At 46.1% G+C, this 27474-nt stretch overlaps 1 protein-coding gene and 1 long non-coding RNA gene across 2 annotated transcripts in view; one reads left to right on the top strand and one right to left on the bottom strand.

The window, feature by feature from the left end:
• Positions 1-27474, top strand: part of KCND3 (potassium voltage-gated channel subfamily D member 3) — a 227773-nt gene that overhangs the window by 186055 nt on the left and 14244 nt on the right. The window contains exon 3 of the mRNA XM_068540494.1: positions 24067-24229. Within this exon, the coding sequence (XP_068396595.1) occupies positions 24067-24229 (163 nt within the window). The remainder of the gene's footprint in view (positions 1-24066; positions 24230-27474) is intronic.
• The window catches only part of LOC137762499 (uncharacterized), a 37110-nt gene continuing 13544 nt past the window's right edge, over positions 3909-27474 (bottom strand). The window contains exons 2-3 of the long non-coding RNA XR_011073560.1: positions 7591-7727; positions 3909-7052 (exon numbers count right to left, since the gene is read on the bottom strand). This is a non-coding gene — a long non-coding RNA (uncharacterized lncRNA). The remainder of the gene's footprint in view (positions 7053-7590; positions 7728-27474) is intronic.

Raw genomic sequence — 27474 nt, 5'->3', positions numbered from 1 at the left:
CACTTTCGTCTCAAGTGCTCATGGAATATTCTCCAGGATAGATCACATCTTGGGTCACAAGTCAAGCCTTGGTAAATTTAAGAAAATTGAAATCATATCAAGTATCTTTTCTGACCACAACACTAAGAGACTAGATATCAATTACATGAAAAAACACAAACACATGGAAGCTAAACAATACACTACTAAATAACCAAGAGATCACTGAAAAAATCAAAGAGGAAATCAAAAAATACCTAGAAACAATGACAATGAAAACATGACAGCCCAAACCTATGGGATGCAGCATAAGCTGTTCTAAAAGGGAAGTTTATAGCAATACAATCCTACCTCAAGAAACAAGAAAGATCTCAAATAAACAACCTAACCTTACACCTAAGGAAGTAGAGAAAGAATAACAAAGAAATCCCAAAGTTAGCAGAAGGAAAGAAATCATAAAGATCAGAGCAGAAAGAAATGAAAAAGAAATTAAGGAAACAATAGTAAAGATCAATACAACTAAAAGCTCATTCTTTGAGAAAGTAAACAAAATTGATAAACCATTAGCCAGACTCATCAAGAAAAAAAGGGAGAAGACTCAAATCAATAGAATTAGAAATGAAAAAGAATAAGTAACAACTGACACCGCAGATATAAAACGAATCATGAGGGATTACTACAAGCAACTCTATGCCAATAAAATGGACAACCTGGAAGTAATGGACAAATTCTTAGAAAGGTATAACCTTCCAAGACTGAACCAGGAAGAAATAGAAAATATAAACAGACCAATCACAAGCACTGAAATTGAAACTGTGATTAAAAATCTTCCAACAAACAAAATTCCAGGACCAGATGGCTTCACAGGTGAATTCTATCAAACATTTAGAGAAGCGCTAACACCCATCCTTCTCAAACTCTTCCAAAATACAGCAGAGGGCGGAACACTCCCAAACTCATTCTACGAGGCCACCATCACCCTGACACCAAAACAAGACAAAGATGTCACAAAGAAAGAAAACTACAGGCCGATATCACTGATGAACATAGATGCAAAAATCGTCAACAAAATATTAGCAAACAGAATCCAACAGCACATTAAAAGGATCATGCATCAGTATCAAGTGGGGTTTATCCCAGGAATGCAAGGATTCTTCAATACATGCAAATCAATTAATGTGATAAACCATATTAACAAATTGAAGGAGAAAAACCATATGATCATCTCAATAGATGCAGAAAAAGCTTTCGACAAAATTCAACACCCATTTATGATAAAAAACCCTCAAGAAAGTAGGCATAGAGGGAACTTACCTCAACATAATAAAGGCCATATATGACAAACCCACAGCCAACATCTTTCTCAATGGTGAAAAACTGAAACAATTTCCTCTAAGATCAGGAGCAAGACAAGGTTGTCCATTCTCACCACTATTGTTCAACATAGTTTTGGAAGTCCCAGCTACAGCAATCAGAGAAGAAAAAGAGATAAAAAGAATCCAAATCGGAAAAGAAGAAGTAAACCTGTCACTGTTTGCAGATGACATGATACTATACATAGAGAATCCTAAAGATGCTACCAGAAAACTACTAGAGCTAATCAATGAATTTCATAAAGTAGCAGGATACAAAATTAATGCAGAGAAATCTCTTGCATTCCTATACACTAATGATGAAAAATCTGAGAGAGAAATTAAGGAAACACTCCCATTTACCACTGCAACAAAAAGAATAAAATACCTAGGAATAAACCTACCTAAGGAGACAAAAAACCTGTATGCAGAAAACTATAAGATACTGATGAAATAAATTAAAGATGATACAAACAGATGGAGAGATATACCATGTTCTTGGATTGGAAGAATCAATATTGTGTAAATGACTATACTACCCAAAGCAATCTACAGATTCAATGCAATCCCTATCAAAGTACCAATGGCATTTTTTATGGAACTAGAACAAAAAATCTTAAAATGTGTATGGAGACACAAAAGACTCCGAATAGCCAAAGCAGTCTTGAGGGGAAAAAACGGAGCTGGAGGAATCAGACTCCCTGACTTCAGACTATACTACAAAGCTGGATTGGAAGAATCACCATTGTGAGAATGACTACACTACCCAAAGCAATCTACAGATTCAATGCAATCCCTATCAAACTACCAATGGCATTTTTCACAGAACTAGAACAAAAAATTTCACAATTTGTATGGAAACACAAATGACCCTGAATAGCCAAAGCAATCTTGAGAAAGAAAAACGGAGCTGGAGGAATCAGGCTTCCAGACTTCAGACTATACTACAAAGCTACAGTAATCAAGACAGTATGGTACTGGCACAAAAACAGAAACATAGATCAATGAAACAGGATAGAAAGCCCAGAGATAAGCCCATGCACATATGGTCACCTTATTTTTGATAAAGGAGGCAAGAATATAGAGTGGAGAAAAGACAGCCTCTTCAATAAGTGGGGCAGGGGAAACTGGACAGCTACATGTAAAAGAATGAAATTGGAACACTCCCTAACACCATACACAAAAATAAACTCAAAATGGATTAAAGACCTAAATGTAAGACCAGACACTATAAAACTCTTAGAGGAAAACATAGGAAGAACACTCCTTGACATAAATCACAGCAAGATCCTTTTTGACCCACCTGCTAGAGTAATGCAAACAAAAAACAAAGATAAACAAATGGGACCTAATGAAGCAAAAGCTTTTGCACAGCAAAGGAAAACATAAACAAGACAAAAAGACAACCCTCAGAATGGGAGAAAATATTTGCAAATGAAGCAAGTGACAAAGGATTAATCTCCAAAATTTACAAGCAGCTCATGCAGCTCAATATCAAAAAACCAACAACCCAATCCAAAAATGGGCAGAAGACCTAAATAGACATTTCTCCAAAGAAGATGTACAGATTGCCAACAAACACATGAAAGGATGCTCAACATCACTAATCATTAGAGAAATGCAAATCAAAACTACAATGAGGTATCACCTCACACCGGTCAGAATGGCCATCATCAAAAAATCTACAAACAATAAATGCCGGAGAGGGTGTGGAGAAAAGCGAACCCTCTTGCACTGTTGGTGGGAATGTAAATTGATATACAACCACTATGGAGAACAGTATGGAGGTTCCTTAAAAAACTAAAAGTAGAACTACCATACGACCCAGCAATCCCATTACTGGGCACATACCCTGAGAAAACCATAATTCAAAAAGATTCATGTACCACAATGTTCATGGCAGCTCTATTTACAATAGCCAGGACATGGAAGCAACCTAAGTGTTCATCAACAGATGAATGGATAAAGAAGATGTGTCATGGCACATAATATACAATGGAATATTACCCAGCCATAAAAAGAAACAAAATTGAGTTATTTGTAGTGAGGTGGATGGACCTAGAGTCTGTCATACAGAGTGAAGTAAGTCAGAAAGAGAAAAACAAATACCATATGCTAAAACATATATATGGAATCTAAAAAAGAAAAAATGGTTCTGAAGAACCTAGGGGCAGGACAGGAATAAAGAACGCAGACGTAGAGAATGGACTTGAGGACACGGGGAGGGGGAAGGGTAAGCTGGGACGAAGTGAGAGAGTGGCATGGACACATATACACTACCAAATGTAAAATAGATAGCTAGCGGGAAGCAGCCGCATAGCACAGGGAGATCAGCTCGGTGCTTTGTGACCACCTAGAGGGGTGGGATAGGGAGGGTGGGAGGGAGACGCAGAGGGAGGAGATATGGGGATATATGTATATGTATAGCTGATTCACTTTGTTATAAAGCAGAAACTAACACACCATTGTAAAGCAATTATACTCCAATAAAGATGTTAAAAAAAAAAAAAAGACAGAAAAGGTTTCCTGAAACAAGAAATATTTTTTAGTACCTGAAAGAGGAAAAGGGATGAAAATAACATTTATTGAATTCCCACTTTTATATGTGAGGCATTCAACAAGGCACGTGTACTTTCTCGTGTGTTTCTATGGGCTACATTCTGGATAGTTCCTTCCAACTTGCAGTGCACTAATTTTCTCTTCAGCTGTGTTTAATATACATGCAAATCCATCCATCAAGTACTTCGTTTTGGTTGTTGTGGGTTTTTTAGTTCTAGAATTTCTATTTGGCTTTCTTCAAAATAACGAGATCACTTTTTAGTTTCCATTCCCTTACAAAATTTTCAATCGTGCCTTTTATTTCTTTGAATTGTAAGCATAGCTGTCTGAGGGTGATAATTCCAATATTTCAAGCATTTGTGAATCTCTTTGTTATCTGTTGTTTCTTCTAGTTCTCATTCATAGTGTTTTCTTCCCTTGTGTACTTGGTCATCTTTAACTCTCTGCTAATCAATGTATTTGAACAGTGTTTGAAGGAATAATCTGAGATTTAGGGTGATAGTATTTTTCCTCCAGAGAGGATTTTAGTTTGCTTAGTGAGCTTTTGCCAGACACCTGGGAATGCTGCCAGTACAGGACTACCTTCATCTGAATTCCTTAGCCAGAATTCAAGGCTGCACATCCATGAGAGGGAATGTTCACTTCCAGTTCATCTTTACCCTGAGGGTGGAGCCCTTCAGGATCCCAACTCTGAGAGAGGTGGAGAGTATTTATTCATGCCTCCCACTCTGGGATGGGGGTGGGAACTGCAAAAATCAGAGATCCTTTTTTTTTTTTAAAGCCCAGTGTTCTTTTTTTTTAAAGGAACATTTATTTATTTATTTATTTATTTAGGCTGCGTTGGGTCTTCATTGCTGCGCGCGGGCTTTCTCTAGTTGCGGTGAGCGGGGGCTACTCTTCGTTGCGGTGCACAGGCTTCTCATTGCGGTGGCTTCTCTTGTTGTGGAGCATGGGCTCTAGGCGCGGGCTTCAGTAGTTGTGGCATGTGGGCTCAGTAGTTGTGGCTTGTGGGCTCTAGAGTGCAGGCTAAGTAGTTGTGGCGCACAGGCTTAGTTGCTCTGCAGCATGTGGGATGTTCCCGGGCCAGGGCTCGAACCTGTGTCCCCTGCATTGGCGGGCAGATTCTTAACCACTGCACCACCAGGGAAGTCCCCAGAGATCCTTTTTGTCACTGTTACTTCTGGATTAATTTATTTTTCAAAAGCAAGGGTATACTGGGCTATACCTGTCTGAGCTCTCACTTCCTCAGAGATTATGGCCCAGTGATTCTTCATTATGTTGTTACCTCTTTGATGATCCTAAGAAAATGTTGTTGTATTTCATCCAGCTTTTTATGTGTCCTCAGCAGAAGGGTTTATTCAAATTGATTAGCTTTTCATTACTGCAAGTAGATGTCCTTCTCTCATTTTTCCTTACAATGATTCAGCGAGGTGAGTAGATATGAATATTCCCATTTTACAGATGAGAAAGTGAGTGTTAGAAACTTTGCTTAAGTCAGTGGTCCCCAAGTGGAGGACTCGAGGGTTGAATCAAGACTGTTCTAAGCCCAAAGCCCATTGTTTTCCCACTATACCATGCTTAGAAATGGAAAGAGGAGCAGGAAGCTATTTAAATTGTCCGTGAGGGACTTCCCTGGTGGTCCAGTGGTTAAGACTTCGCCTTCTAGTGCAGCAGGTGCTGGTTCGATCCCTGGTCAGACTATGATCCCACATGCCTCACGGCCAACAAACCAAAACATAAAACAGAAGCAATATTGTAACAAATTCAATAAAGACTTAAAAATGGTCCACATCAAAAAAAAAAAATCTTTTAAAGCCACCAAGGGGGTGGTACAATTTGGGAGACTCTGGGACTTCCCTTACTCATCAATGCCCGATATTTCATACTTAGAGATTCTTGTCTCAGAAAGGTGTGTACTCCGGCTAGAGTGTAAATATCCCTGGGGAAATAATAAAATTAAAGAAATATATCTTTTAATGAATAAATAAAGTGTCCGTGAAAGGCCTGCTGCGCAAGAAGTCAGGGGAAAATGGGAGACCTGGGCAGTGAGTTTCACGAGCAGATACATCCACAGAGCAGAGCTTCTGTGTCAAAAGAAAAATTCTCAAAGGCAAAGGGCAGGCCAGGCTGTGCAGGTGCCCTCCACTGGAGCAGGAGTCCCTGTTGAAACAGATGTGCCCCCTTGAGTGGCCCTGATCTTGGGGACACAGATGCTCCCCACTGGAGCTGGAGTGTACAGAGGGCAGGGGAGGGTCCCAGCAGCTGGGAGCCCAGGTTGGAGCAGATGTGCTCCACAGAGCGGAGTGCCCAGTGGGAGCCCCGAGATTGCCACTCGGTGGAAGGGCCTGGGAGGAGGGCCAGCCCGGGGCTTTAGGATTCTGCTTGACCTGACGGGATCTACACACACACTAACTCACACTCCTCTCTTCTCTTCCTGCCCTCCTTGTCTTCTTCCTGCCACCGGGAAGCCACCCCGCAGCCCCTCGGGAACACCTTGGTCCCGGACCTCTGAGTTTAGGAAAACATAAACACATTCTGGAATTACTTTTCCCCCACAAGCCGGTCGCTGCATCTCTGACTGTGGCAGCAGGGGAATTTTCTTCGGGCACTTTCCCCCAGCCAAGCGAACAGCAGGCTCCAGCCCTCCACATCCCTAACCTCCCGGCTCTGATCTTGCTCTCAAGTAAAGTTTACTTCTTCCCTAAGTTTAGGGCCTCTGCTGAACCAAGCTCTTTAAAGGGGGTGGCAGGATTTGGTGGGGGGGGGGCATTTATGCCCCTCCAGGACTTTCCTTTTTCACTCGGCAATATTTCTCAGCTTAATTGTCACACCATCCACACAGGAGGCTCATGAACACACACAGGTATGTGGGCTCAGTGGGGACCCCACCAGCTGGGAGCCAGTGAGGGTGGACCAGGGAGGGCAGGGAGGAGGGCAGAGGGGACTGAGCCTGGAGCTGGGTGTGCACCCAGGTAGTGGCCGTGAATCTTTGTCGAGACCTGGAAAATGTGCTCCTGCAGTGTCCCCACGTGTCCCCTCTCCAGTGGACTGAGGCTGAGATGTACACCTTCTCCTCTTGCAGACTTTCTAACTCTTTTTCTCCCTGTTGGGGTTGATGCTTCACCAAGATTAATAGTCGATTGAGTCATTTTTAAAGGGGCCCTGTGATGAAGAGAAAGCACATAAATAAGCCCTGCCTGTCAGCTCAGGACGCCCTTTCCTCATGCCACCGGTTCTGCTTGGTAGCCAAGAAGCCCTCTGCCCTTACTTGGATACACCGTCCCCCTGCAGCAGGCTCACCCGCCAGCCAGCCATGTGCACAGGGCCCTGGAGGGGCCAAGGGGGCAGCTTGGTGCAGGGAGGTGGGGGAGGGGAGGGCAGGGGAGCTTCTCAGCCTGTGCCTGATTGTTCTGGGCTCAGCCTTCTCCCCTCGCTGAAAGGTCGTGGTCAAGATCGTAGGCTCCGGAGGGAAACCACCTGGGCTCAAACACTAGCTCGACAGTTTATTACGTATATGATTGGGGATTATTACTCAACCTATCTGAGCCTTAGTTTCCTACTCTGCAAAATGGGAATAATCATAGATCCTGTCTCCCGGGGTTGTGGGGAGAATTAAATAGACAAATACTTGAAATTTACTTGGGCCAGTGCCTAGCGCATACTAAGCATTCATACGTTAGAGTTAGTCACGTTACGTCACCTTCCCTTGGAGCTGCAGTTGTGTTTCCCGCAGAGGCTGCCGGTGTCGTGGAGGCCACGCGGAGCCGTGGGACTGACCTGATGTGTTCCCTTCCCCGCATGCAGTAGTCACATGGGACCCGCAGCTCTGGAGGTTAACTGAAGGGCAGAGGGCAGAAATGTTACAAAGGAGAGCTCAGAGTACAGAGGCTTGGTTACAACGTAATGTGTGTGGTCACGTGGGAATTTGGGGGCGCCTGGGACACGGGCCCTGCCAGCCTTGTAGCAACCCCCAAGCCCACCTGCCTTCCTCCATTTAGATTTTATTAAATTAGGGGACTTCCCAGGTGGCACAGTGGATAAGACTCCATGCCCCCAATACAGAGGGCCTGGGTTCGATCCCTGGTCAGGGAACTAGATCCCACATGCATGCTGCAACTAGGAGTTTGCATGCCACAAATAAGGAGCCCGTGAGACACAACTAAGGAGCCCACCTGCCGCAGCTAAGACCCAGTGCAACCAAATAAATAAATAAATAAATATTAAAAAAAAATATTAGATATTGACAACGAGAAGAGCGTGCTGCCAGGGCTGAAGGAAGGCTCTGATTAACAAGGAAACGGGGCCGCCCTTGACCAAAGCATCCCCTGTCACCTTGGCAAAAGCCAGAGAGGAGCTGGGTATGGGGTGAGGGTGGAGAAGGAGTGAAATGCCATGGACGTGGGGATATGGAAGGACACCTTGGTCCAAGGGGCAAGGGCCAGGCAGCTCCCCGCACCGACTATTCATTGAGTACTTTCCCATATGCGCAGCCCTATTTTAAGCTCTATAGGATGATACAAAATAGCAAAGGACACAGCCCTGCCCTCAAGAAGCAAGAATCTAGTCGGCAACATGAGCCTCACACAAATGAAACATTAAATAAGCAACAAGGGATTTTGCAGGGCTGGTTGTCGTAAGTGAAAAATGAGCAGTGGTTTCAGGCGACTCTGAAAATGAGGGGGTTGAAGTCGATGGTTCTTTTAACTTAGTCGGTTCCCCCCTCTACCCTCAGCTTTTTATTCTGGAAAAGTCCAAGAGTATACAAAAAGGGAGAGAGTGGTAACTGAAACTTCATGCACCTACCTACCTGGCTTTATCTTTTTTCTCCTCACTCGCCCTTTTTTCCTGGAGTATTTTAAAGCACATTCCAGATAAGTGTCATCTCACCCATAAATATTTCAGTATGCATGAAACAGATGGTTTTTAAGGTTTCTTCCATCTCTGACCTGGTGTGAGTGTATGCGTGCTTGTGAATGTCAGAGGAGTTCTCTGATGGGATGAGGAGGAAGTGATATGTCTATTTGGGGTTTGGTGTATGTGGGGAATGCTATTTTACACACACACACACACACACACACACACACACCCAGCTGCCCTAAGGACCACCTCTAATCATTTCAAAACTATCTTTACTGATCCTAGCAGATCTCAGCCCAGAAAAGGCTGGCTGGAACAGCTTGGACATGAGGATCCAAAAGAGGTAGAGACTGAAAGAGAATCAGCTGAACGTCCATTTCTCCATAAAAATACGTAACGAACCCCACTACCTGGCAGGCAACGTGCTTACTAAACACTGACGAAGCGGAGGTGACCCAGGCAGGCAAAGCCCCTTCTGTCACCAGCTTACATGGAGGTGTGGGGTTTGGGGGCAGAGAGCAAATGGGCCGGTGTGTACTGTAGGAGTACTGTTCTGGGGTGTCACACCTCAGAAGCCTCTCACAGAAGCGAGCGTAAGGCACAGAGAGAGAGAGACAGACGCTCAGAGATCCAGAGATTAAAGATCGAGGCCACAGGGGCCAGGCTCCAGGCCCCTCCAGGCAGGCGTCCGAGGCCAGGTGCCTGACGAGGGCCGTGGCAGCAGCCCCCTCGCTGTTTCCTTCCCCAGCCGGCTTCGGGTGGGGTCAGGTGAGGCAGAGTCCAGCCCGTGGCTCATTTCCACCTTCCAAAGCAAAAGAAACCCTGCAGGGGGATGATCAAGGCTCAGCGAATGCACCGAGCTGAACCAGACCAAACCCAGAAGCTCTGAGCCCAGGGCTGGCAGCATGTAAGATGCAGAAGGATGCTTCTGGGTTTTCCATAGCTCAGAGGAAACTGAAATTGGCCTCAGGCCCTGGAGCAGGATTTCAAGTGCCTGAGATGAGCTTAGAGGTAATAGTTAAGTGTCTTGGGGACCCAGGAATTTAGTCCTGGTACAGGCTCAAGGGGAAACCTGCCTAAAGAATGATGACTGAATTTAGTCCACCACCCCTAAAAATACCTTTGAACAGCCCACCGTGTGTCCGCTATGGCAGAAGTGCTGCAGTAACACAGAAGTAAAACCCTACCTTCAAGATGGTGATGTTAGGTTTGTGAGGCACCTACTATGTGCCCAGCACTGTGCCAGGCCTGCTGTCATGGAGTTTCCCATCTAATGAGTAGAAAGATGTGCAGTTCAGATAAGGCTTAATGGGAGAGAGAGAATGTCTTCTGGCCCCTAGAGGGTGGGGGTGGGTGAGGAGGGGAAGGGAGAACACACAAGATGAGGGAGGGTGGCACTAGACAGTACAGGGTGGAGGGGCGGAGGGTCAGAAAAGACTTGAGAAGGACAGTTGGAATAGACTGGATTTACCCGATGGGCCGTGGAGGGCAGAGCGCTGTGATGAGTAGGGATGCCTCACGACCATATATAGGGTCAAGCGGCCAAATCACTCAGCACCTCAATCTGTCCTGGCCTGGGGCTAAGATTCCTCTCAGCACTGAGGTCCTTGCCTCTTGCCCACTCCTTCCCCTGCCACCATGCCAGCCGGAGCTACAGGGGAAAGAATCAGAGGTGTGCTGGCAGAGACAAGACTGGACCTTCAGAGAAGGTCTGCACAGCCATAAACACTCTGTGCACAGGAATTTGTCTGCTTTGCTGCGAACCCACCCCAGCTTCTGCATCCTAGTGCTGCATCACCTCCGTGGACTTTGACATCAATGCTCATGCCCTTTGGGAGTGCCATCTGGCGTCCGACCTGGCCGCACCCCCACCTCTGCTGTGCACTTTGTGGCTCTTCCCCCTTCCTCCCAAGGTCTGACCGACTTTCTGCCATAAAGGCCCACCCTGGTGCCAACCAAAGCTTATTGTGGTAGGGGTCCCCTTTGTAGGGGAGACATCTCACCCCTCCTGAGAAACGCTTGCCAGCCCAGGGTGGCAGAAGGCCGAGAAGCCGCCCTGGGGAGAAGGGCTGTTTGATGGCCATGTGGAGAAGGAGAATCAGATGGTGCAGGCGTGCGGGACAGGGTCTCTGAGAGAGCACCGTGGTTTGACGAGATGCATGTGCTACTCTTTCTTGTCAACCTCTGCTCCCAAGGGTGCAGAGGGGGTAAACCAGGGACAAGTCTCTGGAGCGCTGAGACTGCGGAGAATGGATGAGCAAGGCCTAATTTCCAGAAGAGCGTGCCCGTCAAGATTGGGGCTAGTACTTTGACTGTGCCAAGGTGACTCCCGGCCCACGGGCGCCCTGAGTCAGGGCACGGGCCCCCCTCCAGGTCTGACGAGGCTCGTCCCCAGAGCTGGGTCCAGTCAGGGCAGGGTGGTGCCTCGACTTCTTCCTTCCAAAGGATAAATGTCCTTGCAGAACACGCTCGGAGCAAGCCCACTCAGAGAGCAGGGAACCACTGACTGGGTATTTAGGAAATGCCACCAGAAGTAACCAAATTCCGATTTTCATTTGAATATTTTCCCATTGACAGGAGACCAGTAGTGAACGTGATTACATCTCCTTCCCTGGTTTTTGTACGAAGGTGGCTGGCACCATTTCTGTCTAGTTATAGCATTGGTTTGCTGTCTGCTTATCCTCTGTATTTTCATCCGTGTTAGTGCCTCTTTCCCGGGAGCCGTGTGAGCTAAAGGGATGGTGTCTTTACAGGAATCAAGCTTCACTCAGCACCGTGATGTGACTACAGCGATCACTTCTTTGGTGACGTGGCTGCTTCAGGCCGCTCCTTGGTCCTTTCTGTCCTCCTACTGGTCATGATAGGAATAGACTCAGCTAGGAGGACTATTTGGACCAAGTGACAACATGGGGGTGCTTAAGGATTAGGTAGAGGAGACGAGGTCTACTCCAGAAGCTGAACTCATTAGGGATAACCAGTCGGTTTAAGGCACTATGTTCAGTCATAGTTAATTTTAGCATTTCACTTTTTCAGTTCTAGAAGCTCCATTTGATTCTTTTTCATATCTGCCTGGTGGTTCCTGATACTGGTCTATTGTAGTTCATCTTTGTGATTCCATCCTTTATTTTGAAAAAAAAAAATTATTTCCATATGTAACTCTTCTGCATCTAACAATTCCAGTATCTGAAGTTCTTTGGTTGGGGCCGGGGGGCGGGGGGTGGGGGTGGGGTGCGGCTAAATCTACTGTTTGTTTTTTAGCTGTTGACTCACTCATGGTTGCTTGCTTCCTTGTGATTTTTTTAAGCAAACTCACATTTACATGATTTTAATCTGTAGGAATCCTGAAGGCCCCAGTTAAAGGTGTTTTCCTCTGGACAGGATTTAAATCGGGTTTGCCCATAAGCTAGGTGCTTGATGGTGCTACCATCTTGGGAGCACTTCAGCCCATGTGCTGGGCCTGGCTTCAGTGGAAAACTCTGAGAAAGTTCCTTTTTCCCGTTGGGCCAAGGTTCAGTTTCCCAGTGACGGGTCGCAGGTCCCCGGGCTGTCGTCGGCACATGCCCTCAGAGCAAGTGTTCCTCCCTCTGTTTACTGCACCCTCCTGCCAGCTGTGATGTTCCCTTGTGGTTTGTTCCTTTTTATTAGGGGTAAATTACATTTCCGCTACTTCGAGTGAACTCAACAATGCCTCAAAAAGTGTATTCTATTCAGGATTTAGATGTTTTGCAGCCGAAGGGCTCCCTGATGGTCTGATCCGCTGGGGTCAGCAGTTCCACTGCTAATCTGTTCATAGTTCATCCACTCATTCAGCAAATACCCTGAGTGCCTACCATGTGCCAGGCACGGTTCCAGGTACGGAGGGTACAGCCTCCGCCCTCCTGGAGCCTGCAGTCTGATCCCAGGAGTCAGTCCTGGAGGCCCCTACTGTCCGTGGAACACATACCAGAGTTGCTGCTTTTTCTCTTATTCACTCTGAGTGTTGAGTCCCAATTGTGCACATTGCAACATGCCAGGCCCCGGGGATGCAGAGATAGAGAGCCCTGTGCTCAGATTGCACTTTTGCCAATGGCAAAAACAGCCATTTCGAGAGGTATAGCAAGGCATAAAGGAGTAAGGGGTCTGATGGAGATGGGAAGACACAGGAATGAGTGAAACTCGAGAGCCTGAGGGAGGTGACATTTGAACAGCATCTGGAAAGATGGGTAGCTGTTGCCTGGGAAAGAGAAAGAGTTCCCAGGAGAGAGAAGGGCCTGGCTAAAGGCTTGAAGTCAAGGAGGAGCCTGATGCCTCCGGGAGCAGAGATAAGTTCAGTGTGCAGAGTGTAGACAGCAGGAGCAAGGGAGGGTGGGAGCTTGGCTGAGATGTACACAGGGTTTGCCCCATCCTCCAAGCCTGAGTGCCCCCCGGGGTCCCTCCCTTCCCTCCACCCTCACACTGAGTCAGTTACCAAGTCTCCCAGGTTCTGCTTCCTAAATGACCCGTGTCTATCTCCTCTGTCCCATCCCCACTGCCATTGCCTTGGTTCTGGCATTATTATTTCCTGCCTGGACTGGTGCAGTAGCCTCTTAACTGGCTTCCCTTCATCCCTATCCAACCCATCCTCCACTCTGCTTCAGAGTGCTCTTTCAAAGATGAATATTTAATCTTCTTACTTTAGGAGAAAGTTCAGATTCCTCAGATTAACCCAGGAGAAAGTTCATGTGACCACCTCTCCAGCCTAATCTCCTCATCTTCCTCCAGCCAGTAATTCCTTATAGTTCCAGTAATTCCTTATAGAAGGCAAGCCCTACTGCTTTACGGTTCAGGAAACTGGCCTGTGCCACTGCCTCTGGGAGGTCCTCTGACCACCCTCCAGCTTGATTTAGAGGTCCCTCCTTAGTGCTCATACAGGACCCTGTATACAACCTTCCTGTAGTGTAAGGACACTGAACCATCATCATGATTTGCTTGTCTGTCTTCCTCATGAGATCATAAGCTCCTTAAGGGCAAGGGACATGTCTATCTGGCTTTGTATCCCCAGCATCTAGCAGAGTGACATACACAAGGCAGACATCCAGCAGGGGTCTGATGAATCAATCAATCCAGAGGGATGGGATAGAAGCTGTGGGCCCATGCAGGTTGGTGTGTGTGGAGTACACACGATGGGCAGGGCATTCCTCCAGTGATCAGGCCAGCTCTCAACTGATTTATGACCTTGGGCTCTCAGTTTCCTCATAGGTGCAGTGACTGGTCTGAATCTGGTTGCTGCCACCATTTTCTGGCTCTGACATTCTGTGCGTCTGAAGATCTGCGACCTTCGGAGAGAGGATGGTTGAGAGCAGTGGTCCTCAAAGTGTGGTCCCGGATCACCAGCATCAGTGTCACTTAGGAACTTGGTTAGAATGCAGATTCTCAGGTCTTCTCCAGACCTCCACAATCAGAAGTCTGAGGTTGGGGCTTAGCAGTCTATGTTTTAACAAGCCTTCCACGCAATTCCGATGCACACTAAAGTTTGAGAAGGCTGGATTAGAAGAACAGCTTTGTCACCCAGCACAATTGCTACTGAGGTGGCAAAATAAGGAGGTTATCGCCACAGACTCCCAGTGGCCAAGAGCCTGCAGCTGTGACCGGCTGCGCCCCTGAGGGCAGGCCAACCACAGCAAAGTCCTGGAAAGGTCACACATGCCCCTTGCCCAGGATTCTCTGCTGGCAGAACCCAGAACTCCTCCCTTAGCACCTGAGAGCTTCCCAGCAGGGTGTCTGGGCTCACACCACTTTGAAAGTGTCTCCATTTTCCTGAAGCTGTTTCCTCCTGTGGACTAGCCAAGCCCTCTGGCTCGTCTCTCTCCTCCTGCAGTAGGGCATAGAAAGACGGTGCTCTGCAGTCAGACAAGCCCAATTTGGAATGCTGGCTTGGACTGGCTGATGATCTTAAAGGAATTTTTTTTTTAATATTTATTTATTTATTTATTTATTTATTTATTTATTTATTTATAGCTGTGTTGGGTCTTCGTTTCTGTGCGAGGGCTTTCTCTAGTTGTGGCAAGCGGGGGTCACTCTTCATCGCGGTGCGCGGGCCTCTCACCGTCGTGGCCTCTCTTGTTGTGGAGCACAGGCTCCAGACGCGCGGGCTCAGTAATTGTGGCTCACGGGCCTAGTCGCTCCGCGGCATGTGGGATCTTCCCAGACCAGGGCTCGAACACGTGTCCCCTGCATTGGCAGGCAGATTCTCAACCACTGCGCCACCAGGGAAGCCCATGGCTGATGATCTTGAGCATGTTAACTTCTCTGAACTTCGGTTTCCTCATCTCAAAAAGGGGGCTAATTATACCTCATAAGGCTGTTATGAAGATTGAACAGCACATATTGATGCTAAGTAAAAATAAACTATTACTGACTTGTCACTGTGATTGTTAATAAATTCGCCTGCTCTGAGCCTCAGCTCTCCTCTCTGGGTCCACCCCCCAAGATCTTCAGAGGAACCTCAAGGTTCCAAAATGCCAACCCATCCTCTGGCTCCTGGCTTGCTGCTGGGGCTCACTTTGCAGGTGAGCCCAGGAGAGTGCCTAGCTGTAGGGTGGTGATCAGAGGTGTGGTGGTTTTATTTCGGGGGAGGAGGGACGTGTTGTAGGAAGGAGGAGTAATACGGGGCTTTCATTTCATTACCCAAGTCCCCCTCCTCCAGAATCAGCAGCGCAGGGGTATGGTTAGGCGGCTGCCCTAGATCCAGACACCTCTAAAGTACCCCCTTGCTCTTTAAACAGACTGCTGCCCACCATGTTGGCTCCTCAGGGACCCTGGCTTTGGGCCGTCGTAACTAGGAGTGTGTGTAGGGACTTTGAAATCTGAGAGGCTTGATCCATGTCCCAGTTCTGCAGCTGGCTGGCCAAGTTACTTAATTACTCTGTGCCTCAGTTTCCTACCTGTAAAATGAAGGTAATCATCGCATCTATTGCTTAGGGTTGCTGGGAGGAACAAAGGAGATCATGTATTTGCAGTACCTGACATGATTTAAGAGCTCAAAAAAAAAAAAAAAAGATTACAGCAGTGCTGCTCTGTGGGAGGGGATGGACGTGAAAAGGGGCCGACCAGATATTCCTCACGGGGTGAACTTATCAGCCAGGCTGGTGGCTTTTGTGTCCTCCGGGGTGGTCTCCCATTGTCCTTTGCCCCCGGACAAGGAGGCAGCCACAGGGGTCTGAGAACCTGGAACAGCCGTGGTGCCTAGGCTGCCCTAACTCCCCTCCTCACCCTGACCCCAGCCACGAGGACAGCTCTCATCCTCATCTGCATCTCCAGCACCGGAGGGTCTAGGAGCAGAGGCAGAAGCCAAGTTCAGGGGCATCTCAGTGGAGAAGGTGGGTGTAGAAGTGGGTGTAGCAGTGAGGCGGAGACCCCCTCCCTGCAGAAACTCATCAAGGACGTGCCTCTGTGTCAGAGCTCCCAGCAGCTGGACCCCGAATGGGCGGTGGCCAGGCCTCCAGTAAAGAATGCACTCCCCACCAGCTGGGCAGCCTTACCCCTACCTGAGAGGAAGACAGAATCAGACGGGGCGGGGCGGGCGGGGGGGAGCTTGGCTTGCACTTATCTCTCAGCCCCTGGAGGAGGGAATGAAGGCAGCAATTAATTGTACAAGGCCGGTGGTTTGTGCAGCTTAAGTTCAGATAAAAAGTTTAATTATCCCTAAGCCCTAATACAAATTAATTAGCCTTCCATATTAGGAGGGTGAGCTTCCCTGCTCTTGCCGCAGCCCAGACATCACTGCGGGTTACCGAGGATGTGCTGGGAGAGAAGCAGGGAGCCCCTGAGCCCCACCCAGTCAGGAGCAGACAGCTGGCTCCACGCTGGCCCCAGCTAAGGGCTGCGTGTGAGCCCTAGGTCTGGGCTGAGCACCCCACAGCTCCCGTATGCGTGGCATGTCACCTCCAGGAGAGGCTTTCTTGTCCCTTACGCCTCTCCATCCTCAGAGCCAGGATGGGAGGTGGGGGAGGGGAGTCCTTATTTGCCTGAAACGAGAAAGACAGAAAGGAAATAAGGCTATGGCTTAAAAAATGTTTTTTCTAGGCCACGACATTTTCTGTTTTTTCTTTCCTCACCGCTTTCCTTCCTCAAAATTCCACGGAGAAAATAGGCCACAGAGGCCACGAGGACTTAGAAAATCACTGTCAGCTCCAGCACCTCGGTGTTCCTGCCCAGGTGGGCCCAGGAGGGGCCGTGGGACAAAGGGCACTGCCCATCACAGTCATTACGACCCTAACAGCTGCTGTCTAATGAGCGTTTACCGTGTAACGGGAATTTAGTCTTTGCAAAAACATTACGAAAAGGTATGTTTTCTTCATTAACTCACACATTCGACCAACATTTATTGAAGTGATTTGAGCAAGAGAATGACATGCTTGGATTTGCACTCTAAGACTATGGTTTTTTGTGAATTAAAGGGAAACAAAAGTGCAAGTGACGTGTCTGGTTAAGGGGCTTTTGCAGAAGTCCAGTCGAGAAACGACGGTGGTCTTGGCCTAGGATTTATTTAATAAACATTTATAATAAGTTCTTAATATGTGCCAGAATTGAGCCTTTTACAAATAGTAACTCATCTGATCCCTCACAACAACTCTGTGATGTAGGTACTATTATTTTATCAGTCCCAGGAAACTGAGGACAAAGAAGTAACTTGCACAAGAGTCACCCAGCTAACAAGTGGTAGAACCAGGACTTGCCCCAGATAGTCTGCTGCCCAGAATCCGCACTCTTAACCGCTATGCTGTACTGCTACCACAGAGTGGGCAGAGATGCTGAGAAGGGGGTGAGCGCCAGCTGACTCCTCTGAGCCCTCTCCCATGGCCACCCTTCCCCATGACCACCCTCTCCCATGACCACCCTCTCCCCTGGAGAAGCAGGATGTGAGGGACAGAGCAGGACAATGGAAACAGACTGACCTGGGTTTTAACCCATTCAGTTCTGCCTCTTACTACTTGAGGACCTTGAACAAGTCACTGTCCGCTCAGGACCGGCTCCTCAGCCCCACTTGATGGGCTTTTGTGAGACCCAGTGATGCCAAAGTTCCTAGCACAGTCTCCAGTACATTGTTCCCTTTCATCCCTCCATTCTCCATCCCCTCTTCTTAGGCCAAGAGATCCTGTCCCTTTGATCGTTTCCCCTATGAGAGGATTTCCAGACAATTCACCCTCCCACCCTCCCTTCTCTGGACATGACCCAGTTAATCATATCCTATACAATATGTAGTGCCCAGAACTCCACACAGCGGCCTAGAAGTGGTCTGCACCAAGGAGCACAGTCTGAACGCCCACTCCCTTTTTCTGGACAATGTACTCCTAGCAGTCCAGCCTAAGGCGGCATGAGGTCTTTAGCGGCTGCGTTACACTGGTGGCTATGTTAAACTTAATTCCCCCCAGTGATTTTTAACTTGAATAGCTTTTAAGCTGGTCTCTCTCATCAGCTATACAAGTCATTGATCATTTGAATCAAAATGCTGGTGTTGTCATTTATCTTTGTTAAAATTAATCTGGTTGATTTCACCCACGATTACAACCTGTTAAAAATCCTTTTGACTTCAAAACACGTCAATTCATAGTAGTGCTGTCATTTAGAGATTTGAAGAGCTTGATTAGAAATAATCAGTCATAGCCTCATCATCACCAGCATCACCATCATTATCAGCATTGTCATTGTCATAGGAACCAAATGGAAGAAGGTTAAACAAAAGCAATAATTTGTTAGTATGCAGAGTCAAAAGAAGGCTTGCACAACCAAGCCACAGGAAAGCCAAAAGTAAAGCTGGTCATCAGTAAGAATTAGGACAGGAACTCGAACCTCCATCAGATTTCCCTTTTCACCTCTCATCTCTTTCTACTGTCAGCCTGCTCCCTTTCTAACTACAATCTGGCTTTTCCCCATGGCAGAAAGCATGGCTGTCAACAGCTCCAGAGCTTTGTTAGTTGCAGTTTCCACTTCTGTGAAAGAGATTGGGACTTCCCTGGTGGCGCAGTGGTTAAGAATCCACCTGCCATTGCAGGCAATGTGGGTTCGAGCCCTGGTCCAGGAAGATCTCACATGCCATGGAGCAACTAAGCCCGTGCACCACAACTTCTGAGCCTGCACTCTAGAGCCCGTGAGCAACAACTACGGAGCTCACATGCCACAAATACTGAAGCCTGCACGCCTAGAGCCCGTGCTCTGCAACAAGAGAAGCTACTGCAATGAGAAGCCTGCGCACTGCAACGAAGAGTAGCCCCCGCTCTCCACAACTAGGGAAAGCCCGCGCCCAGCAATGAAGACCCAATGCAGCCAAAAAATAAATTAAATAAATAAATTAATTTTAAAAAAGAAAGAAAGAAAGAAAGAGATTGATCTGATCTCAAGGGTAAAAATCCAGGGGAGGAGAAAAAAATTGACTGACATCATTAGCCAACAGTGTAAATGCAAATCAAACCCACAGTGAGAAATTCAAAATAGAGTTGCCATATGATCCTGCAATTCCACTCCTGGGCATATATCTGGAGAAAACTCTAATTCAAAAAGATACATGCACCCCAGTCACTATTCACAATAGCCAAGACATGGAAGCAACCTAAATGTCCATTGACAGATGAATGAGTAAAGAAGATGTGGTATATATATACAATGGAATATTACTCAGCCATAAAAATGAATGAAATAATGCCGTTTGCAGCAACACTGATGGACCTAGAAATTATCATATTAAGTGAAGTAAGACAGACAAAGACAAATATCATATGATGTCACTTATATGTAGAATCTAAAAAAAATGGTACAAAAGAACTTATTAACAAAACAGAAATAGGCTCACAGACATAGAAAACAAATTTATGATTACCAAAGGGGATAGTGGAGGTGGGAGGGAGAGAGACAATTTAGGGATTTGGGATTAGATCCACGCTACTATATATAAAATAGATAAACAACAAGGACCTACTATATAGCACAGGGAACTATATTCAATGTCTTGTAATAACCTTTAAGGGAAAAGAATCTGAAAAAGAATATACATATTATATATAATATATATTATATATATAACTGAATCACTTTGCTGTACACCTGAAATTAACACAACATTCTAAATTAACTATACTTCAATTTTTAAACACGTGTGAAAAAAAACCAACACAATGAGATACCATGTCACACCCACTAGGACAGCTAGGATCAAAAGACAAATGGTAACAAGTGTTGGTGAAGATATGGAGAAATTGGAACCCTAATTTATAGCTAGTGGGATTGTAAAGTGACACAGCCACTTTAGAAAACAGTTCACCAGTTCCTCAAACTGGTAAACATAAGAGTTACCACATGAGTCCCAGAGAAATGAAAACATATATCCCCACCAAAACTTGTATACAAATTTTCATAGCAGAGTTTACTCATAATAGCCAAAAAGTAGAAACAATCCAAATGTCTCTCAACTGATGAATGAGTAAACAAAATGTGGTCTATCCATACGATGAGATATTAGTCAGCCATAAGAAAGGAATGAAGTACTGATACATGCTACAACATGGGCGAACCTTGAACCCTTAGCACATTATGCTAAGTGAAGGAAGTCAGGCATAAGAGGCCACATACTGTATGATTCCATTTATATTAAATGTCCAAAAGAAGGAAATCCATAGAGACAGAAAGTAGATTAGTGGTTGCCTAGGGCTGAAGGGTGAGGTGTACAATGGTCACTGACTGCTGACGGGTGCTAGGTTTCTACTGGGGGTGATGACAATACTCTAAAATTAGACTCTGGTGACGGTAACACAACTTTGTAAATAAACTAAAAACATTGAATTGTACGATTTAAGTGGATGAATTTAAATGGTATTTAAATTGTATCTCCATAAAGCTGTTTAAAAATGAATCCAGGAAAGAACTCATTGACCCAGCTTGAGTCAGATGCCTGTTCTGAATTTACTGCCTGTGACCAGTGGGAGCAGGGGCATCGGGGAAGGCTTGTAAGAATATGGCAGCTCCTCTGAGACCCAGCTCCTCTGGACAGAGTTTATGTCATAATGGGGAGGGGAGGGGTTCAGTTCCTAGGAGGGGGTAGGTTATTAGCAGACAAAACAATCGATGCCTACCACACTGGCTATTTTTATAGAGAATTTACATTTACCCAGATACAGCATCAAGTGGTGCTTCTGAATTATCTCATTAATTATCACAACAACCTTGTAAGTTAGGTTTGTAAAACCCATTTATATTGGTAGAGGCTCAGGTTACATAACTTCCCTAAGGACACTTAACTATTTAGTAAGTAACGGCTCGGGTTCAACCCAGAGCTGATTCCTCTCTCAATCATTAGGCCACACTGCCTCCTTCTGGCCTTACATGAGTTGTTAAAAAAATTCTGGAATGCACCACTGGAGACCTAACTTTAGAGCCCTTCTTTATTTCGTTTGCTCATTTACTCTTTCATTGAAGGAGACCCTTGTAACATGAAAACCAGGAACTTCCTTTGCTGTCCTGGGACCATTGTTGTTTATCTTTGAGAAGGGCCGGAAGACTCCAGATGGCTGTTCAGCCCCTGCCAGCCACACTGCTGTCCCCTCCACATTCCTCCAGCTTGTCCAGGGTACAGAGAACGGGGGCAAGAACACACCTTGCTGCAACGATGATGCAGTAGGTCTGTAGCGGTCTCCTGATCCTCCAGCCAGCTAACCCTCTCAAAACAGGAAATAAGGGTCATCTGGCAAGATGTGTGTTTAGTGAACCAGTGCAGCTTATTTTCCAAGTGTTCGCACGCTGTCTGCTTAATAATCCACTCTCAAATTCTGCCCGCAACTGGATGGCAGAATTGATGGAGGCCAAGCCTGCTGGTCTGTGGTTCCTCTGACCTCCTTTCCTTTTCTTTAAATATATTGATACAGTAGTTTTCCATCTCTAGTCTCCTGGTATCTCTCAGCTGCATCATGATTTCTCAGCCATCATGGGAAGTGGTTCTATAACGCCATCTGCACATTCCTCCTGTCTCCTGGGGTAGGATCCAGGTGGGCCTGTGATGGGAATCCACTGAAGACAGCTGACCACTCACCTGCTCTCCCCTCCCCTACCTTAAGCTCTGGATCTTTGTTTTTCCACATTTGTCCTGGCCTTCCCGAGATAAAGCATGTTCTTCTTGGTGGAGAAGGCAGAGAGCGCATGGGAGTTGCGTTGTTCAGCTTTCTCTCTGTCATCTGTTTCCAGCAGACCATCTGCCTAGCAGTAGGCACAGCTTTCCTTCCAGTGGATGAAACAACATTCCTGTTGTCCTTAGCATTTTTCACCACCTCAATCACTGAAATGTAGCCTTCCTGACGCTATTCTTACATACTCCCGCCACGCTTTGTTTTCACCCATGGTCATGTACCCAATGTCCACCTTTCAATCATGTCATCTGAAAATCCCAGCTAACATGATTCACTTCCAGGGCAGCCCCCTTTTCTTCATCACTGGGATGATTTGAACTTGGAATAATCAGCTTCTCGGCAACAGAGACCATGGTTTTCAGACTGTCTAGGTAAAAGTAATAGTATTTATTTTTTGTAGAGCTGTATACGTCACAATAGGATTATGACCTAGGTTACTCTTATTATCTTCATTTTTGAGACAAAGAAACTGAGGCCTAAAGGTCACACAGTTATTTTAGGGTGGAGCTGGGTGAGTCTTGAATCCATATTGTCCAACTTCGGAAGCCAAATTCTCGACCACTTCACTGGAAGCCACTCCTGAGTATCATGGCAGAGAAGGCAAACCTAGCATCAAAGTTCCCAGAAGGAGCTCTCGCAGGCCTTACTGTCAGTGGCATGACTGAGACAGCTTGAGCCAGAACGAAGGGCCTGGACACAAGGAGAAGGAAGATGGTCCTCAAAACAGGAGCCAACTTCATAGGGTGTTGAGAGGCTTAAATGAGATCATTCATCCACTCGCCAAGTATGTGTCAATCACGGCACATCCTCCACAAAGCCCTTAGTGTTAGGAGGTGAGGACTTCATAGCTCTGAAATGGCTCCCCCGTCCCTTTCCACAGCCTCTCTGGACCCCAGGACACCTGGGCCCCTCAGGACAAGTGACTTGAAGCCTGACAATTTCAGTAGCAACAATTCCTGGTCACCCTAAGCCAGTTTCTGCTCCAGACACCCAGAGGGCGCAGAGACGGGGGAGATGGTGTTTCTGGCTTTGGCCAAAGGAGTCATCACAGCTCTTTTCTTAACTTGGCCTTTAAATTATGTCAATAAAGAAGAGGCTAAACACTTAACCGCTGTGGAGCATATCTTATTGATTGGAGGAGAGAGGCTCTGGCCTGCTTGCCTGGGGCTGGCAGGAGCCAGGGCAGGCTGGTCCCAGGGGGCAGCTGCCAAGGTGTGAGGTTTCTCTGAGCTCTGAGAGTAGCCGGCACTGTCCCAAAGTGGCTTCATGGCTTCAGGGGCTGCGATTTGGAGCTCATGGTCCCCTCTAAGACAGCGTGGCTAGTAGAAAAGAGATGAGAGCAAGAGGTGTGTGTTTTACTCCCAGGCGTAGCCAAACGTGGACAACCCACTTCATGTCTCTGAGCCTCGGTTCCTGCATCTGTACAATGGGGATCGGGGTTCCAAGCTCACAGGGTTCATGAAGCTTCTGTGAGGCAAATGTATAAAAGTGTTTTGGAAATTATAAATCTCCACATGAATAGAAGGCGGTTTATTATTCATCGTTTTTGTTATCAAAAATGAAATTGTGTTCTTCTTCTGCTTCAAAATCATCCATGGCTCTTCTTTGCACTTGGATGAAACCCACACTCCTCATCGTGGCCCGCTAGACCTCGCATGGTCTGGCCCCCCACCTGCCACCTCAGTTTCCTCTTGTAGAACCCGCCACCCGCCCTGTGCGCCAGCCCCGCTAGCCCTTTCACTGTTCCTAGAACAAGCCAAGCCCCTTCCTACCTCAGGACCTCTGTCCTTTCTGTTCCCACTGCCTGGCACGCTCTTCCCCAAGGGTGTTGCCTGGCTGGATTCTTTACCTTCGGATCTTAGCTTAAATGTTACCTCCTCCGAGAGGCCTTTCCTGACCACACTCCCCCAACCCGGCACAGCACCCATCTCTGTTCTCTTCATAGAAATAGCCAGAAGTCACAATGTTTTTATATATTCACTTTATGGTCTTCCCCTGGTAGGATGTTGGCTCCGTGAACATAAGGATCTTGTCTATTTTGTTCACTCCCGGGTCGTATCACAGTACCTGGCACACAGTAGGCACTCTAAACAATTGTTGAGTGAAGGAGTGAATGATTGGCAGGGAAGCCTGACTTGTTTCCCAAATGGCCCTTCTTCCTTACACCCATTTCTCTTTCTGTCTCTCAGATATGGAGATATGGTGCCCAAGACGATTGCAGGGAAGATCTTCGGCTCCATCTGTTCCCTGAGCGGTGTCCTTGTCATTGCCCTGCCGGTCCCTGTGATCGTTTCCAACTTCAGCCGGATTTACCACCAGAATCAGAGAGCTGATAAACGCAGGGCACAAAAGGTAAGCCTCAGACCCGGGAAGCGGGCAGGCAGCACCAGAGAGGGTGCTCTTGGCCTTGTGCCGCCGTCACAAGGAGCTCCTGGGAGAATCGCTGCGCAGATGGCCTCTGGCTTTGGAAGGTAAAGCAGCGCCAGGTGCCTTCCTACCTACCAGCATCCTGCATTCCAGCCCCAGACAGCTGCACAAGGCAGCAAACCCTCAATTATCCACAAGCTGATGTTCTCCCTTTCGGAAGATATTCTGTGCAGTTTCCTTGGGCCCTGGCTCCTCTTCCAAGATCTCAGCCATCAACTCTGGGTAGTGCCCGGACTCTTCCCTTTCCCAGCCAAGAGCTTACTGGGGAACATAATTGCTTTTCAGTACTCTGTAATAGCCTATACAAAACAAAGTGACAAAAATAAATTTGCTAAAAAGAAAAATGAATACTCTGAAAGGAGAACATTCTGAGGCCATCGAGTTCAGGGACAAATGGCACAGCGGGCTTTAGTCACTTCATGGTATCGTAGGATAAGGCATGGAACTGCAGTCGACGGTCAGGAGATTAACCATGGGTCCTGGAAAAGTTTTCAGTGATGTCCAGTGAACACGGCTTAGGAAGGCAGGGCAGGGTGAGCGCCCTCTCACCACAGGATGACGAAAGATGTCTGAAGGCTTTGGTGCCAAGACAGAAGCCTCCTTTCATGACTGGCCGCCACCTTCCACCCAGAACACCTCAACCTCTCAGCCAAATGTCATTTCTCTGCATTTTTAGGGCATCTGGCTGGTGAAGGTTCTTGGACCCAGGGGGCAGCTTTTCCTTTTTCTTCTTTTTTTTTTTTTTTAAGTATGCAGCTTTATTCTTTTTCTTTACATTTTTGAATTTTATTTTATTTTTTTATACAGTAGGTTCTTATTAGTCATCAACGTTATACACATCAGTGTATACATGTCAATCCCAATCTCCCAATTCATCACACCACCACCATCCCCCCCCCCAGCCGCTTTCCGCCCTTGGTGTCCATACATTTGTTCTCTACATCTGTGTCTCAATTTCTGCCCTGCAAACTGGTTCATCTGTACCACTTTTCTAGGTTCCACATATATGCGTTAATATACGATATTTGTTTTTCTCTTTCTGACTTACTTCACTCTGTATGACAGTCTCTAGATCCATCCACGTCTCAACAAATGACCCACTTTCATTCCTTTTTATGGCTCAGTAATATTCCATTGTATATATGTACCACTTCTTCTTTATCCATTCGTCTGTCGATGGGCATTTAGGTTGCTTCCATGACCTGGCTATTGTAAATAGTGCTGCAATGAACATTGGGGTGCACGCGTCTTTTTGAATTATGCTTTTCTCTGGGTATATGCCCAGTAGTGGGATTGCTGAGTCATATGGTAATTTTATTTTTAGTTTTTTGTTTTTTTTTTTAAATACTTATTTATTTATTTTTGGGTCTCCGTTGCTGCGCGCGGGCTCTCTCTAGTTGAGCGAGAGGGGACTACTCTTTGTTGCCGAGTGCGGGCCTCTCATTCAGGTGGCCTCTCTTGCCGCAGAGCACGGGCTCCAGGCAGCGGGCTCAGTAGTTGTGGCATGTGGACTTCGCCGCTCCGCGGCATGTGGGATCTTTCTGGACCAGGGCTCGAACCCATGTCTCCTGCATTGGCAGGCGGATTCCCAACCACTGCACCACCAGGGAAGTCCCTATTTTTAGTTTTTTAAGGAACCTCCATACTGTTCTCCATAGTGGCTGTATCAATTTACATTCCCACCAACAGTGCAAGAGGCTCCCCTTTTCTCCACACCCTCTCCAGCATTTGTTGTTTGTAGATTTTCTGATGACGCCCATTCTAACTGGTGTGAGGTGGTACCTCATTGTAGTTTTGATTTGCATTTCTCTAATAATTAGTGATGTTGAGCAGCCTTTCATGTGCTTCTTGGCCACCTGTATGTCTTCTTTGGAGAAATGTCTATTTAGGTCTTCTGCCCATTTTTGGATTGGGTTGTTTATTTTTTTAATATTGAGCTGCATGAGCTGTATATATTTTGGAGATTAATCCTTTGTCCATTGATTCATTTGCAAATATTTTCTCCCATTCTGAGGGTTGTCTTTTTGTCTTGTTTATGGTTTCCTTTGCTGTGCAAAAGCTTTTAAGTTTCATCAGGTCCCATTTGTTTATTTTTGTTTTTATTTCCATTAATCTAAGAGGTGGATCAAAACAGATCTTGCTGTGATTTATGTCGAAGAGTGTTCTTCCTATGTTTTCCTCTAAGGGTTTTATAGTGTCCGGTCTTACATTTAGGTCTCTAATCCATTTTGAGTTTATTTCTGTGTATGGTGTTAGGGAGTGTTCTAATTTCATTCTTTTAGATGTAGCTGTCCAGTTTTCCCAGCACCACTTATTGAAGAGACTGTCTTTTCTCCATTGTATATCCTTGCCTCCTTTGTCATTGATTAGTTGACCATAGGTGCGTGGGTTTATCTCTGGGCTTTCTATCTTGTTCCATTGATCTATGTTTCTGTTTTTGTGCCAGTACCATATTGTCTTGATTACTGTAGCTTTGTAGTATACTCTGAAGTCAGGGAGTCTGATTCCTCCAGCTCCGGTTTTTTCCCTCAAGACTGCTTTGGCTATTCGGGGTCTTTTGTGTCTCCATACAAATTTTAAGATTTTTTGTTCTAGTTCCATAAAAAATGCCATTGGTAATTTGATAGGGATTGCACTGAATCTGTAGATTGCTTTGGGTAATATAGTCATTTTCACAATATTGATTCTTCCAATCCAAGAACATGGTGTATCTCTCCATCTGTTGGTATCAACTTTAATTTCTTTCATCAATGTCTTATAGTTTTCTGCATACAAGTCTTTTGTCTCCTTAGGTAGGTTTATTCCTAGGTATTTTATTCTTCTTGTTGCTATGGTAAATGGGAGTGTTTCCTTAATTTCTCTTTCAGATTTTTCAACATTAGTGTATAAGAATGCAAGAGACTTCTGTGCATTAATTTTGTAATCTGCAACTTTACCAAATTCATTGATTAGCTCTAGTAGTTTTCTGGTATCATCTTTAGGATTCTCTATGTATAGTATTACGTCATCTGCAAAGAATGACAGTTTTACTTCTTCTTTTCCAATTTGTATTCCTTTTATTTCCTTTTCTTCTCTGATTGCCGTGGCTAGGACTTCCAAAACTATGTTGAATAACAGTGGTGAGAGTGGACATCCTTGTCTTGTTCCTGATCTTAGAGGAAATGCTTTCA

The sequence above is a fragment of the Eschrichtius robustus genome, chromosome 3 (genome assembly GCF_028021215.1).
Source record: "Eschrichtius robustus isolate mEscRob2 chromosome 3, mEscRob2.pri, whole genome shotgun sequence".
NCBI lineage: Eukaryota > Metazoa > Chordata > Mammalia > Artiodactyla > Eschrichtiidae > Eschrichtius > Eschrichtius robustus.
Note: the sequence above shows the minus strand (reverse complement) of the source record. Positions and strands in the feature narration are given on the sequence as shown.